Source organism: Ammospiza nelsoni, chromosome 33, assembly GCF_027579445.1.
Source record: "Ammospiza nelsoni isolate bAmmNel1 chromosome 33, bAmmNel1.pri, whole genome shotgun sequence".
NCBI lineage: Eukaryota > Metazoa > Chordata > Aves > Passeriformes > Passerellidae > Ammospiza > Ammospiza nelsoni.
In genome coordinates this window covers 1,299,883-1,316,041 of record NC_080665.1, presented here as the reverse complement: position 1 = coordinate 1,316,041, position 16,159 = coordinate 1,299,883, and the positions used below count along the sequence as shown (strand labels likewise).

At 57.7% G+C, this 16,159-nt stretch overlaps 1 protein-coding gene across 1 annotated transcript in view; it reads right to left on the bottom strand.

Moving 5' to 3' along the window:
* Window positions 1-10,993, bottom strand: part of LOC132085896 (zinc finger protein 180-like) — a 32,060-nt gene extending 21,067 nt beyond the window's left edge. The window contains exons 1-4 of the mRNA XM_059491370.1: window positions 10,942-10,993; window positions 6,965-7,030; window positions 6,179-6,811; window positions 3,732-3,826 (exon numbers count right to left, since the gene is read on the bottom strand). Coding sequence (XP_059347353.1) covers window positions 3,732-3,826; window positions 6,179-6,811; window positions 6,965-6,986 — 750 coding nt within the window. The 5' untranslated portion in view covers window positions 6,987-7,030; window positions 10,942-10,993. The remainder of the gene's footprint in view (window positions 1-3,731; window positions 3,827-6,178; window positions 6,812-6,964; window positions 7,031-10,941) is intronic.
* Between the last annotated feature and the right edge of the window lie 5,166 nt (window positions 10,994-16,159).

Here is a 16,159-nt window from a genome sequence, read left to right as displayed (position 1 = left end):
GCAGGGCCGGCAGTGAGCTGGGCTGTGCGGGCACCGTGGAGAGTCCTTCCCTGAGCACTTGGCGGGTTGTGGTGTGTCCAGGGCTGTGTTAGACACTCGGGGCCATGGATTCCTTCCAAGCAGGGGCACCTTGGGTGGGGAGGGGGTGGCCCCGGGGCACGTGGCAGCATGTCCCTTTGTGACACAGTGCAGCAGGTTCCCTGTGGAACCGAAAGGGACAGCGTGTCTTAGCAGCCCTTTGTGGCACGCGCTGACATAGGGGCTGGCAGCCACACGGCCACACCACAGTGCTCAGTGCACGCGATGGGACAGGAGGTGACAGAGCGGTGCTGTGAGTTGTCGCCCCACAGCTGGCTCATTGGCTGCTGACCTGGAGCTTTTCCAAGGCATTCCTCCTGCGGCTGGCCTCACGGCCAGACCTCGGCATTTGGTGACTCGGAGCTTTTCCGAGGCATCTCCCATCCCTGCGGCTGGTGCCCTCGTGGCCAGGCCGTGGGACTTGGTGACCTCCATCATTCACCAGGAGTCTCCTGTCATTGTGGCAGGAGCCCTCGAGTGCAGGACTTGCTGTCCTGTAGTCTTCCTGAGGCTCCTCTGTTGCAGATGCCTTCAAGGCAAGACTGCAGCCCCTGGTTACTCAGGCCTTTGCCAAGGCATTTGAAAGGTTAGACAGCAGGATAGTGGGCAGACTGCTCAGTCTGTTCAAGGGGCTTGGGGGCAAGAAAAGCAAAGGCCCTGCAGCTGCCCCAGCGCAGAAGCCTGCAGAGCCAGAGCAGTTGCAGATGCTGCAGGACGGTGAGTGGTGGAGCTGGGCTGCTGGGCTGGTGCCTGCAGCTGGCCTGGCCCTGCCCTGCCCCATCCCATCCCATCCCATCCCATCCCATCCCATCCCATCCCATCCCATCCCATCCCATCCCATCCCATCCCATCCCATCCCATCCCATCCCATCCCATCCCTGTGGACATGCCCATGGACGGGATGGGACAGGGGCCGGGGCTGCTCCCCTGAATGGCCGTGCTCCATCCCCTGGGCTCCCGTGGAGCTCTCCCTGCCTGGGCAGCGCAGCGCTGGGCTGTGTTCTCCAGCCTCTCCCGCAGCCCCTTAGCTCTGGATGCGCTTGCTCTTTAACAGATGCAGCCAGGGACCCAACTCAAGAGCAGGAGCCCAGCCGTGACCTCTTCCACAGAGCAGCACAGGTACCTGCAGCCATCCCCCCTGGGCTGGGCCTGCTGGCACTGCTCGGCCGGGCCCTGCGCTTGGAGCAGGCCATGGAACGTCCCTTTCTTCCCGCCCTTCCTTCTGCTGCAGACACTGCGGAGGCTCCTCCGCCTTCAGCACACAAAGGCCAGCGGCTCCACACCCAAGGGCAAGGCCGAGCCCGACCCAAGGCCCAGCGAGCTGTGGGCAGAGGCTGCTGCCAGCACAGCCTCCTCTGACCTGGCTACCAGCTCCGACTGGGAAACGGATGAGGGCTGCGAGGAGGCTGACATGGCCCTGACGGAGGGGATGGCCACCACCAACACCATCCCACAGGGCATCCCAGAGACTGAGGCCATGCCCACGCTCACTGTGAGTGCTGGACCCACTCTGGAGTTATTCCAGAAGGGTTTTTATTCTCTGCAGCAGTCTGGGGCCAGGGCTGAAGGCCTCCCAGGATAACGTGGCCCCTCAAGCCATGTTCGCTGGGCCCCCTCAGCCCCATCCCAGTGTGCTGGGAAGGCAAGCACTTCTTGGGGGAAGCTGGGCAAGTTGCTGCCTTGGACAGCACTCCAAGTCTTCCCCATGCTGCTTCCTCCAGGTGCAAGCTGTGGTGAGTGCCATGCTGCAGAGACTCACGTCCCGTGAGTCTGTGGATGCCGGGCTGCAAATGGCCATTGTCAGCCTGACTGAAGAACACCCTGCCCCCGTGGTGATGAGCCTCCTGCGCTGTGCCCCAACGTGTGACAGGTACGGGGCACAACTGCCTCGAGAGCTCGGTGCTCACCGGCCCGTAGGGCCCCTTGCCCTGTACAGCCTGTCCAGCGGGCTCTGCCAGACAGGCGGAGAGCACTGGCACCCTCGGGCCCCTCTGTTTCCTGAGCCTGCTGCCATGCTCCCTCGCGGCCCCATGCAGCTGCACAGGGCTTGGTACTGACGCACAGCTCTGGTCCCACAGAACTGCTGCACTGATCTGGAGAGCCGTGGGGACCTCAGAAGCAGCCGTGGAGGAGGTGCTTCTAGTGCTGCTTTCTGCGATAGAGGAGCAGCCACCGTACGGCGGCTTCCTCTGCAGCGGGGACAAGAAGGCCATCCTTGCCCTGGCTGTGAGTTTCTGGAGCTGGCCTATGCTCACCCTCCAGGTCACCTTCTCAGAAGCTCTCCATGCTCTCCCCAGCCTGCAGCTCCCTGCCTGGGCTGAAAGCTGGGCTAGGGGCAGCAGGCCAGGTGCTCCCCTTGCCTCTCCCCTCAGGCCCTGCCTCATGGACACCTCGGCACTGAGTCCTGCCTCGGGCTGCTTTGTCTCTTGCAGGCAACTCTGGTGCTGTGGAAGATTGCAAGCATGCCCGAGTGGCACTACGCAATCCTCCTTCATTCTCCCCACCTACCCGTGGCTCTGTTCTTGCAAATTTTTACCACCACGGAGCAGAGACCAGAGGACACGGAGACCCAGCGCTTCTGGAGAGCGTGCCGGGAGGAACACGACCTCCCCAGCCAGCCCAACAGGTGCCAGTCGCCCTGTCCTTCCCACGCCCTTGTGGCCAGGGCCAGTGCTCCCAGTGACCTGGCCTTTGCTCGGCACGCAGGTTTGCAGCACAGACCATGAAGGCTCTGCTCTCCCGCCTGGGCTTTGACAAGAAGCTGGTGGCTCTGGAGCACAAGCAGCTCTGGGACAGCCTGCTCTGTGCTGACACCCAGCACTATGCAGTGGGTCTGCTGGCCAGGTGAGATCTCCTAGTCCCCGTTGCCACCACCAGCATTTGTGCCCCCTGCCCGGAGTGGCCCACACAGTCCCTGGGGCTGTAAGCGAGAGGGCCTTGTCAGCGAGGGAGGGCCAAGCAGACTGCAACAGGCTGGGAGAGGAGGATGCCCAGCAGAAGCCACCTCCCAAGGGGCCCATGTACCCTTGCAGAGTGCTGGGGAAAGATCAGACCTCTGTGAGACCACACCTGGGAGAGGTCTGCCCACCCGGCTCAGGGCCTTGGTGCCTTTTTCCCCTGGCAGGGAGATGCACTGTGGCTTGACCCCCTTGTGTCCCTTCATGGCCTCGCACCTGCTCAGCCTGCTCGTTGGGAAGCAGCCCCGCTGGCATCTGCCTGCCCTGGCATTCTTTGTGGAGGTGAGCCTGATGGCCAGCGCTGCCTGGCTGAGCTGGCTCCCAGCTCTCGGGCCTCTGGTACCTGCAGCCGCCTGGGAGGCTGCCCACGCCCGCTGCAAATGCCGGCCCTGCAGCTACAATCCGTGCCCGGGCTGCGCAGGGCTCTGCTGCCTGTGCGGACCAGGGGTGGCAGGGGCACAGCCCGGAGAGCTTTCAGGAACACATGGGGGATCCGTGGCCAGCACCTTCCGGCCGAAGCCCTTGTCTCCTGCTCCCTCCTGGTCATGGCAAGAGCCGGCTGGGATGGTCCTGGCAGGAGGCTTTCCTTGGATTCCCTCAATCTGGCCTCTGACCATGGCTCTGTTCCAATCTTCCAGCTCAAGCCCTGAAGGAAAATTAGAATCCATCATGCATGAGCAAACTGCTTTAGATGACCTTTGAAAGAAGATGTTCACGACTTTGTTCATCAGCTGGATGAGATGTACCAGCGTCCATCGGTGATTTCCAGTGCCCATTGAAGATGGGAGCACCTGCAGAGCAGAAGTGACCAGCTGGAGCTCCACGCACGGCTCTGGCTGCTCACAGCTGAGCCTGTGCGAAGCTCCAGCAGCTCCTGCCATCTCTCTCCCTGTTGGCAGCTCCTTCCCTGCAGCCCTCAGGCCCTGCCCATCCCCTTTTCTGCCTCCCAGCTCAGCCCTTACCTTCGCTTTCCCTTAATAAACTGTTTGTGTTTTTCACTTGACCCGCGTCTCCGTGGAGCTGAAGCGGCGCAAAACCTGAGCCGGGGGACACGCAGGGCCCTGCTGCCCTTCTCCTCCGCGCTGTGTTCCAGGCACGGACAGAGAGGAACAAGGGCAGCTCAGGCTGCAAAGGTGCCTGTCCCGCTGCTCCAGGGGCCATTTCCAGCCAATCAGAGCGTTTGTCGCTGATGACTCATCAGTTGCCAGGAGCGGAATTTGGGGCGGGGGGAAGTGACCCCGGGGATGGGGATGGGGCGTGCGGGGGCAGGGCCCGGTGAGAAGGGGGCAGGGCCCCAAATTAACCCAAAGGGGGGTCAGGACCCCCAAAGGGAGCAGGAGAGGCCTGGAACCCGCAAAACCAAGAACGGGGGAGGGGACTGGGGACTGGGGGAATGATGGGGAAGGGGCGGGAGAGCGGAGGAAAGAGGGGGATGGGACCCCCAAACAGGACATGGCCAACTTGATGTGGCTGCCTTCCGACGTGCATGGCAGCCAAAGGCAGCCTATGGTAGCCAAAGCTTTTTCCCAGTCCGTGTGATTCCAGTCTGTGCAATCCCAGTCTGTGCAATCCCAGTCCATATGGCCCAGTCCGTATAATCTCAACCCAGTTTATCCCAGCCTGTCTCATCCTGATCTCTATGGTCCCATTCCATATGGTCCCAGCCCATATTTGATCGCAGTCCAGTTTATCCCAAGTTGTGTGGTCCCGATCCCTATGGTCCCATTCTGTGCCGTCCTGACCCATAGGATCCCAGTCCATATTTGATCCCAGTCCATATTTGATTGCAGTGTGTGTGGTCCAGCACACACTCCTAGGGTCTGGAATTCCAGTTCCCAGCCAGGAAAAAGTGTTCCTGCCCTTGAACTTCCTTCCTATTCTCTCAGCAAATTATAATAAATTAAAAATCAAGAAATTATAATTAAAATTAAATATATCAGAATAAAAATGAAATATAAAAATGAAATATAATTTCAACTCTTCCTTACAATACTCCAATAATGATTCAAGTCAAAACAACAGTAAACTATTAATATAACATTACCAAAAAATATAAATAAACCAATTATATACAAAGAAATACCTTTTGTAAGTTTTAACTCAGTAACCAATATACTTTAGATAAAAAATATCTAAAAAACTATCATAGAATCTAACACACCTTAGTAAAAAAAATTCCTATTACAAATATACTAAACACAAAACCAAACACCACTATAATTTCTCACACATTTGAACCAAACAATTAAACTTTATCAACATCCTTAAGTACTCTAAAAAATAATTTTCTTTTTCAAAATTCTAATTTCGGGTGCGTGGTTTTATTTGGATATTGGCTTTTGAATTGTTTGGGTTAGATGATTTAAAAAATGAGATTTTTATAGGAATTGAAACAGCTGAGAAGGCTGCACTCTGCACACAGAAGTGACTGAAAATGAATGGGACAGAAATCAGTAACTCTGAAAGTTTTATTTGCTGTCAAATACATCCCACCCAGCCACCCCACACAATCCCCATCCCACTGCTCCAAATTGGGATCCCACTTCTACCAATCACCTCCCAGCCCCAACTCACCCTGGTGGCTGTGGAATGGAGTGAGTCTGGCACAGGATTGAGTTTTTGTCAGGCGGGAACCAGCAATTTGAGGTGAGATTGAGCCCTGTTGGGTTAAAATGCAGTTGTTTTCATTGGAATTTGAGTGGTTTTGAGGTGACAGATTGATCCCTCTTGGCTTTTGGAGCGCAAAGACATGGAGAAGAGAAAAAAATTTAAGCCAAACCAAAAGGAGAAGCAGCCAGGTGTGTTCCCAAAACGGATCAGAGGGAATGTGAGTGACCAGGACTGTGCCCAAAGTGCCTCCTCCAGTGGGGGATGGAGCTGGAGCAGCGCACGAAGCTCTTCTCGCACTCGGGGCACTCACAGGGCTTCCCTTACCGGTGCCTCCGTTGGTGTTGGGTCAAGTTAGAGCTGCTGGAGAAGCTCTTCCCACACTGGGGACACTCGTAGGGCCTCTCCCCAGTGTGGATGTGCCGGTGCTTGATGAGGGTGTAGTTGTGTAGTTGTGCTGGAATCCCTTCGCACAACCGGGGCATTGGAAAGGCCTCTCCTCTGTGTGAATGCAATTGTGCCGGAGGAGATCTGACTTGATCCGAAACCCTTCCCACACTTGGAACACTCGTAGGGCCTCTCCCCCGTGTGGATCTTTTGGTGGCGGATCAGTTGGGAGCTATGGCTTAAGCTCTTCCCACATTCCTCACACTCGTGGGGCCTCTCCCCAGTGTGGGTTTGTCGGTGCACAACAAGACAGGAGCTGTACCTGAAGCCCTGCCTGCAGTCGGGGCAGCGGAAGGGCCTCTCCTTTCTGTGCGTGTGCTGCTGATCGAGGAGATTGGAGCTGCTCTTAAACCTCTTCCTACATTGATCACACTCATAGGGCCGTTCCCCAGTGTGGGTCCTCTGGTGCCTGATCAGGTTGCAGTTCCTCCTGAAGCTCTTCCCACACTCCAAGCAGGTGTGGGGCTTCTCCCCATCATGGAGCTGCTCATGGAGCACCAGCTCCGAGCTCTGGCTCCATCTCCAGCCGCCTTCCCGGCCCAGGCTGGCTCTTTCCCCCTCAGATCCCCGCCAGCTGCGTTTGCAGCCCCTCCTTGTGCGGCATCTCCGGGGCTTTTCCTCCCCGTTGGCTTCCTGCGCCGTGGAGCCGCTCAAAACGGCCTCTTCCACCAGGTTCTGCCACGGGCATTTGTCCTCCCTGCTCTCCATGCTCAGCTCCTGCTCTGGGGGAGGAAGGACAAGGACAGGATGGGATCTGCCTCCGTGCCACAGGCAAGGGCAAGGAGATTCCCCCAGGGCTGAGCTGCAGCTGGGGCCGTGCTGGGCTGGGAGAGGGAGCAGCACAGAGGGGAAAGAGGCACTGACTTCCTCCTCACCTGCATCAGTGTCCCGGGGCATCTTCCTCTTCCTCGCAGCCTCCCAAGCACTGCGAATGGGAAATCCTGGTTTGAGGACAACAAGGTATAGGCACATTGAGTTTGAAGTTCCCTCTGCCCAAGTCCATCTCTACAAGTCACTGGCCATCTGAGCTTCATAAAAACCTCCCAAACACCAAGATTCAGCCATGGAAAAGCCTCCCAGGAGTTCCCCATCCCTGGTCCCTCCCCTTTGGTGTTCGGGGGTTCCCCCTGTCCCAGCTGCTGGGGTCATGCTTGGATTCAGGGTCCCCCTTGTGCTCGGTGCCCACCCTGCCCAGGCTGCTGGCAGTCCCAGCAATGCCAAAAGCTCCCCCCTCTTCGCTCTCCCCATTCCGGGATGCCGGGGCTGTTTGGGCTCCCTTCTCCCCTCGTTCTCTGCTCTGGGCTGCAGCGGCTCCAAGGAGTCCCCCCTGCCCCTCTCCAGGCTCTTGAGGCTCCCGCCCATGGCGGCGCTTCCCCCTCTCTGGGCTCCCCACTTTGGGCTCCTGGGGCACACAGGGCTCTGCTCCTCCAGGCTGCCTCTGCCGGCAGCCGCCACTGGCACCCCCCCATGTCCCCCCAAGGGGCCTTTTCCGCTCAGCCTTGGACTGCTTCATTCTCCAAACATCTCCCCAAAAACCCAACTGGGAGCAACTGGGAGTGACTGGGAACATGCTGGAGGGAACTGGGACACACTGGGAGATACTGGGAGTGACTGGAACAAAAGTGAAGGTGAAAGAGAGCAACTGGAACCATGTGGAGCACAACTGGTTCATAGTGGCAGGGACTGGGAGCACACTGGGCTCACCTTTGGATCATACTGGGAGGGACTGGACTAATACTGGGAGTATCTGAGAGTGACTGGGAACACACCCTGCACATCATCCCCCATACTGGGCCTGACCGGGAGCACGCTGGGAGCAAATGGCATCATACTGGGACTGACTGGGCTGATCCAGGAAGCAACTGGAACCATGCTGGAGGCAGCTGGGACCATACTGGGAGAGACTGGAAGGAACTGGGATTATACTGGCACAACACTGGGAGGACTGGCATGTGACTGGGATCAAACTGGAGCTTACTGGGATCCTATTGGGGTTGAAAGGGAGCAACTGGGATCACACTTTGGGCTACTGGGAGCAACTGAGGGAAACTGGGATGATGCTGCAAGCAAACTGGAGGAACTGGGAAGGACTGGATGCATGCCGGAGGCAACTGGGATACAATGGGCATGACTGGAGAATCATACTGGGAGAACTAACACCTTACTGGGGCCACTGGCAGTGCCTGGAAATGGCTACAGACATGCTGGGTACAACTGGGATATACTGGCAGTGTCTGGAACCATACTGGAATGACTGGAACAACTGGGACCATGCTGGCGAGAACTGGGACCACACTGGGAGCAACTGGGAGTGAGTGGGACCATACTGGGGGGACTGGGATCATCTGGGGAGTGACTGGGACTAGAGCAGGGGAGTGACTGGGTTCAACTGGGACCACACTGGGAGTGTCTGTAACAACAGGGGAGTGATGGCACCACACTGGGAACAGCTGGGCCCATGCTGGGAGCAACTGGGATCACACTGGGGGCACTCGCATCAAACTGGGAGTGACTGGGAGACACTGGGATTAGACTGCAGGTGACTGGGTTCATACTGGAGTGGCTACACTCATACTGGGACTATACTGGGTTTGAATGGAACCTGACTGGGGCTTGCTGGGAGCTACTGGGCCATGTTGGGAGGAAAATGTGACATACTGGGAGCAACTGGGAACAGCTGGAAGGAACTGGAACCATGCTGAGAGGACTGAGACTATAACTGGGGCAACTGGGATCATACTGGGAGCAACTGGGGCCACCCTTTGAGCAACAGATGGAAACTGGGATTATGCTAGAGGAAACTGGGAGTAACTGGGCAAGACTGGGACCATTCTGAGGTAACTAAAACAAACTGGGAGTGTCTCTAACCATAGTGGGGGGACTGGAACCACACTGGGAACAGCTGGGATCATGCTGGGAGCAACTGGGACGATGCTGGGGGAAACTGAATCTACCCTGGAGGCAACTGGGCACAACTGGGACCCTGCTGGGAGGGACTGGGAGTATTCTTGGAGCAACTGGGATCATAATGGGAGGAACTGGGAACATCTGGAATTATGCTGGGAGCAACTGGGATCACACTGGGATCACAGTGAGAGCAGCTGAGTCCATGCTGGGTTACACTGGGATCACATAGAGAGCAACTGGAATCATACTGGGATTGACTGGGAGTGGCTGGTTTTGTGGATGTTGGGGGGTTTAGATTTTGGGGGATTCTATTGGCAGTTTGAGGGGGAGTTTTTCTTGGGGTGTTTGGGGGTTTATTGAATTTTTTGTGGCTTTTTTTGAATTTTGGGGATTTTACTGAGATTTTGTTGGGATTTTTTGGATTCTCAGAAATTCTGGGGGTTTTATTGGGATTTTTTAGGAGATTTTGTGGGGATTTTATTGGAATTGTGGTGGCATTTAGTGGGATTCATTGGGGATTTGGGGGGTTTTGGATTTTTGGTGGGATTTGGAGGGTTTAGTGAGGTTTTTTGGGTGTTGCCAGGATTTCTTTGGATTTGGGGGAGATTTTGTGGGACGTTTTTTGGTTTTGAGAACAGTTTTGGGGGATTTGCGGAGTTTAATCAGGATTTTTGGGGTTATTGGGATTTCAAAACATTTTGTGGGCTGTTATTGGGATTCTAGGGTGTTTTAATGAGATTTTGAGAGATTTAATTGGGATTTAATGGGTTTTATTGGGATTTTCAGGGGTTTCAAGGAGATTTTGGTGCATCTCAGCCCTTCCCCACTCCCATGGAATGCCCCAAAGCCACCCTAAAATTCCACTAATACCCCACAAAATCCCCAAAAGTCACAAGAAAACCCTCAAAACCCCCAGAGAATCTCCAAAAATCCCAGTGGAACTCACCAAAATTATAAAAAACTCCCAAAAATTTCAATAAATCCCCTCCCCATCCAAAAAACCCCTACAACCTCAACAAAACACCCAAAATCCAAAACCCCCCAAAATCCTCTAACCATCCCAAAACCCAATAATTCTCCTCAAAATCCCAATAATTTCACCTAAACTCCCCAAAAAATCCCACAAAGCCCAAAATAGCAACTCTGAAATCCCCAAAAACCCTCTCAAAACCCTAAAATCCCCCAGAAGCCCCCCAGAGTCAGTGGGGCCGTCCTGGATCAGGGGGCACCGGCGGGTGGAACAGGAGCCACTTCAGGGGGCCCTCGGAGCTTTTTGGGGAGGGGGCACCATGGGAGACCCCCCCAAAAATTGGAGGGTGGGGGGGAAACCCCTGCTGTGCCCCCTCCCCCCGAAACCCCCAGACCCCGGTTCAGGGTGGGCCTGGGACCCCCCGAGACCCCCAAATCTTCCCCCGGGACCCGTCCAGGAACCCCAAACCCCCCAGAGTCCCCCAGTGTCGGCCCAGAACCACCCTGGACCCCAAAAACCTCCCCAGGACTCTCAGACCCCCCCATTTCCCCACAAAATTCACCCCAGACCCACCTGAGACCCCCTCCAAATCCATCAGGATGCCCCACATCCCCCTCAGACCCCTCCCAAACTCTATGAAATCCCCTACAGACTCCCCAAAATTACCCCTAGAGCCACCTCAGAACCCCCCAGATGCCCTCACAACACCCCAGTTCCTTTCACAATCCCCCAAAATCCCCTCAGACCCGCCCAATCCTTCTGAGATCCCCCTAAACCCATCTAAGAACGCTCCAGACCGCCTCAAGCTCCCCCCCAACCTCCCTAAAGCTCCCTCTGACCAACCAAAGCCCCCTCAGACTCCCTCATTCACCCCAAACCCATCGCACACCCCTGTGTTTCCCGTCGTTGCCCCCAAAAACTCCCAATTTCCCCTCAGACCTGCCCCAAACCGCCCCAGTTTCCCCCCGTCCCCACCTCACCTCCGCTCTCCCCTCACAATCTCCGGCCTCTGCCGCGCGCGCGGACTCTCAAGAACGGCAAAACGCCCCGCCCCGAACCAACCAACCACCGCCCTGCAAGTCCCCGAAATAACCATTCACAGCATCGCTCCCCTCAGCTACGCCCGCCTCCCCCGTGCCGCCCCAGCCAATCAGAGGCGAGCCGGAAGCGGCCCTCCCTCCCCCGCCGCCGCCGGGACCCGCCGGGCTCGGGACAGGAACGGGCGGGGCCTGAGAGGGGATCGGGGGGGGGGGGCGGGGGAGGGTCTGGGGGGGTTTTGGAGGGGTCCGGGGGTTTGGGAGGGTCTGGGGGGTCTGGGGAGGGGTCCTGGTGCGTTGTGGGGGGACCTGGGGGTTGCGGATGGCTCCTAAGAGGGGTCTCGCGGGGGGGCGGAGGGGTCGTGGGAGGGTCTGGGGGGGTTTTGGGGAGGGGTCGTAAAAAGGTCTTGGGAGGGTCTGGGGGTGTTGGGATGGTCCTGGGGGGAGTTTGGGGAGGGCTCTGGGGGGTGCTGAGGGTGTCCTGGGAATGGGAGGGGATTGGGTGGGATGGGATAAAATGGGGTGGGATAAAGTGGGAAGGGATGGGATGGAATGGCGCCAAGCTGGCTGCAGGCACCGACCCTGTGGCTCAGCTCTGCCACTTACCCTCCTGCGGCAGCTCAAACCGCACCACCTCTTTGGTTTGATGTGCTGGGACAGCTCCAAGGCCTTCTTCCTCCTCTTCCCCCCAGGCCACCTTGGGCACTTTCAGGGGTCTCTGCTCCATGTTAATGACGGGATTTGTGAGGGCACCTGCAGAAGAGAAGCCTCGGGAAGGCCACGGGTCAACAAGTCCTGTGGTCTGGCCTCGAGGTCAGCTGCAGGAAAAACGCCTCCAAAAGGCTCCGGGTCAGACGGGAACGAGTGCGCTGTGCGGGGGCTCCTCACGGCACGGCTCTGTCCCGTTCTGCCCCGTTGTGCGTTCCCAGCACCCGGCAAGCTTCTATTTCCCACGTGTCACAAAGGGCCCTTGGTCACCGGGTTCTGTTCCATGGCACAGAGACCGTGCTGCAGCGTGCCACCCAGGGCCCTGGCACACACTGCCTTCTGCCCTGGGGCCGCCCCCAGCGCAGCCAAAGTGGCCCAGGCTGGAAGGAATGCCTGGCCCCAGGTGTCTAAGACAGCCCGACAGGATCTTTAGGAAGGGCTCAGACCATCAGCAAACGCTGCCCGCCTCTGCGGGCTCAGTCCTATCCCCATATCTTTCCCTGAGAGCATTTGAATTTCTAAATGAGAATCATTTGAAGGGAGGGGATTTACATTTTCCATTTCAGAGAAGCCTTCTGCCTTCATTAGCCAACACCTCTGTCTTCAAACCAAGACAATTGTTTACCATCTTGCAGATGCGCAGTTCCTGGGGAGCCCTGTTTTACACTAGGGACCTGGAGAACCATTCCCAGCAATTGGGAAAATCCTAGGTGGAACATCCACCCATAGACGAGGTCTCCAAATGTGCCCCGAAATTTGGTCCAGCTCTTCGAGGCCTAAAAGAGCAAGTCCAAGTGACTTGATGATATTTTTAGCCCAGAAAGCCTGATGGCAGCTGATGGCACACTTCACAGTCAGCAGGGGACACAGCTAGGCCAAAGCCCAGACCTCTGCTGGGAGCCTTTCTCCTCAAATACCCTTCAGACAAACCTCCATGCAAGTCAGTCGGGAAAGTTTCTTCAAATGATCCATTTCTGGCACATGACTACACAGGCTTGTGGGAAAGATTCTAAAGCAGCTGCTCTGGAGTCAAAGAGCCAGCACTAAGAGTAGTCCTTGTCATCTCTTTGTAGCTAAATCCCACTTTGGGGGATTTGAGGGAGTTTGGAACAAGCTAGAGAGCACACCTCTGAGTTTTTTAGATGATGCCATTGCTTTTTCTTCTCTTCTACATAGACAGGAAGGGTGAGTTTGTCTCACATCTGCACTGCATGGCTCACAAGGCCGCAAGACTTGTAGTTACAAGAGCTTTGAAGGATTTCTTGGCCAAGAAGACACTGCCAACAAGGATATTTATGTTTTGCAGCCAGTCCTTCAATATTTCATCTTAGGGGCTCATGCTACAGTGTAAGCTTCCTTAGCCAATCATGTTATGACACACAAACCTACAGCACTGCATCCTAAGCTTCTCGTTTACCATTGTAACTACTTGTATTTTTTCTAGATCTTCAGCCCTAAAACTCTAAACTTGCCTCCACTTCAACCTTCCTCCCCGTGTCTCTGCTATAATAAACTAGAAATCTTCATTCTCGCTTCTAGCACCTAAGTTTGGAAGGCCTTTCCAAGGTCTCCGATCAAATCCTGTGTTTAATTCTAAGCTTTGCTGACAAGAGCAAAGGTCTGAGATTTCCCTGCATTTGGGTTTCCAGCAACACTGATGCTGTTAGTTCCAGAGTGCCCAGGATCCCTCTTGCAAGTCAGCTCTGGCAGGAACAAGGCGGCTGCCGGGGGGCTGCTTGTGGCCTCTGACAGCCCATTGCTCAGGGCTTGCCAGCGCCCCAGCCCCTCAGGGGCTGCCCCAGCCCGGCCAAGCTGCCCGGCAGCAGCTCCGCAGCCCCACAGCCGCTCCAGAGCAGCCCCATCCAGAGGCACCTGGGAGCCCTCAGCAAGGCAGCCAGCAGCACCCGGGCAGGAGGATACAGAGGGTGGTTCCTTCCTGGCACAGGGCTTGTGGCCATCTCCAGGCACCGCTCTGGCTGGGATGCCCGCAGCCCCGGGCCCTGCCCACGCGCTCTGTCAGCGGCACAAAGGCTTCAGCAGTACCACCACAGGACAAGGGGCTTCTGGCCATTTTCCCTTGACCAATGCACGCCTGGGCAGCTGGCTGAGCCAAGGTACCTTTCTCCCCCTCTTCCCCTATGCCCTGCAGACCCTGGGTAGCAAAAGAAAGCTCCTGGGAGTCTGTGTATTATAACACACTCTATATTCATATACTAAAGAAAACAAAAAAAAAAACAAAAAGAAGAAAAGAACAATCTTAAAGAAATGGAAAATTCCTGCTGGCTCAGGTGACCCCAGCAGACAGAGCCTCTGGCATCAGCTCTCTGCAGAGCTGCAGCAGCGCAGCCAGCCGAGCCCCGACAGAGGAGGCCGTGTCCTCCATGTCCTGCAGAGCTGATCTTGAAGCCTCTGGAAGAGGGAATATCGCTCCCTCTGCAGTGCCTGGAGGCCATACAGTGTTTCTAGCGCCACATCCGACACGGCACTGCTGATGTCCTCTGTCAGCAGTTCAAGAGCTGCAAGAGAGAGGGACAGAGCCACGGTCAGATCCCGGATCTGCGGGGAGCCGTGGAGAGACCCCTGCCAGGGCCATCCCAGCCGGCTCTGGCCATGGCCAGGAGGGAGCAGGGACCAAGGGCACCGGCCCGAAGCTGCTGGCCACGAATCCCCAAGGTGGCCCGGAAATCTCTGTGTGCTCTGCCCACGCCGCCCCATGTCCGCACAAGGAGCAGAGCCCTCCGCAGCCGGGGCAGGGCTTGCAGCTGCCCCGGCAGCCCCCGCTGTCAGCCCGCTGCCCTCACTCACCAGTGCAGATCAGCTGCAGCTCTTGCTGCTGCCCCCTCAGGCGCCGGCCGGCCATGCCTGTGAACACAGAGCCTGTCACGGCCCCAGCGGCACAGCTCCCTGCCAGCGGCGCTGCCGGCGCTGCGGCCACACGGGCTGCTGGCCCGGCAGGGCTCAGCCCGGCCCTTGCCGCACGCTGCCGGCCCAGGGCACGGCTGCCAGAGGGCGGCAGCAGCAATGCCCAGGCCAGGCGGGGCTCCACGGCGCCCCAGGGCAGGGCTGGCGTGGCCGGGGCAGCAGGCGGGGCTGGGGCCGAGCTGCGGCGGGCCGGGGAGGGGAGGGGAGGGGCAGCCCAGGCTCGGGACTCACCCATGAACCTGATGGCCGCCTCTCGCAGGGACTCCTGTGGGCTCTCCAGGTAGGGCATGGCCCGGCGCAGGTGCTCGGCCGCTCGGATCCTGTCCTCTGCCAGCTGCAGAGAGCGACAGGAGGGAAGGGTTGGCGCGGGCTCAGCCCCTGGGGGCCCGGCGCTGCCTGCGCCCAGCCCCGGCCTCCCCTGCCCGCACAGCCCTGAGGCGTGGCCAGCAGCCGCTGGCCAAGGGCTCCCGAGAGGAGGGGGCAGAGGGCCGGCTGCTGCCCGGGGAGCCGCGGTGCCGCCCCGCAGCTCCGCCGGGCCAGGGCTCCGTGGGCACCCGGCTCTGGCCCACGGGAGCCTGGAGAAGAGCCCGCGCGGCCTCTGCGTGCAGCACCGGGCCGGGGCACAGCTGCCAGCCCTGCACACTGAGCACCACGCTCGGGGGGCTTCTCCGGGCTGAGGCTGGGGCTCGCAGGCTGTCCTTACCAGACACTCGCTGAACTTCCACAGATTCTGCCTTTTCACCATTCTTTCAAGATCCCTTCTCTTCAGGAACTCGACCACACCAAGCAGCGTTTCCTGGGAAGCCTGGAGAGCAGCAGAGACGTGGGGATGGCCCCACAGCGCAGGGCGCAGGACCCGCGTCCCTGTGCCATGGCCTGGAGGAGGCTGCAGTCCAGCAGGCACAGGGCAGGAGACAGCCGAGCCCCCTGCCAGGGGGACAGCAGCAGCCCACGAGTCCTCACCTGTGCCACAAGCCGCTTCTCATCATGGCAGTGGAAGAAGAGGGGCAGCAGGCTCTGGCGCAGGGGTGTCTTCAGGGCCTTTTTTTCCTTTTCCTGTGGAAGAGTCAGCAATGTTCGGAAGAGCAGTATGGAGATCAGCTGAACCTGCCAATTGTTCTGTATGGAAGGAAGAACAAAAGACCTCAGCATTGGCTGCACAGGGCTCAGCTTGGCACAGGCCTGCAAATCCACAGGGCACAAAGTGTCCGGACAGCACCCAGTGGCCGTGGCTGGGAGCAGTGAGCCTTACGTGGTCAATGAGTGGCAGGAGCGCCTCAAGCAGCTGCATTGTGATGGGACCAGGCATCAGCATGTCATTGTCCAAAATGATAAAGCTGAGGAGCATGACTGTCATGAAAACTATCTCTCCATCTGCATCCCACAGGAATTCCACAAGGCTTTCAGTCAGGCTCCACATTTTTTTGGTCTGTGAGGAGCACAAGTTTGTGAAACGCCATCCTGCCGCCGCAAGGCCCAGAGGCCAAAGGCCTGTCCCGAAGCACTCGGGCAGCTGAACTGGGAGG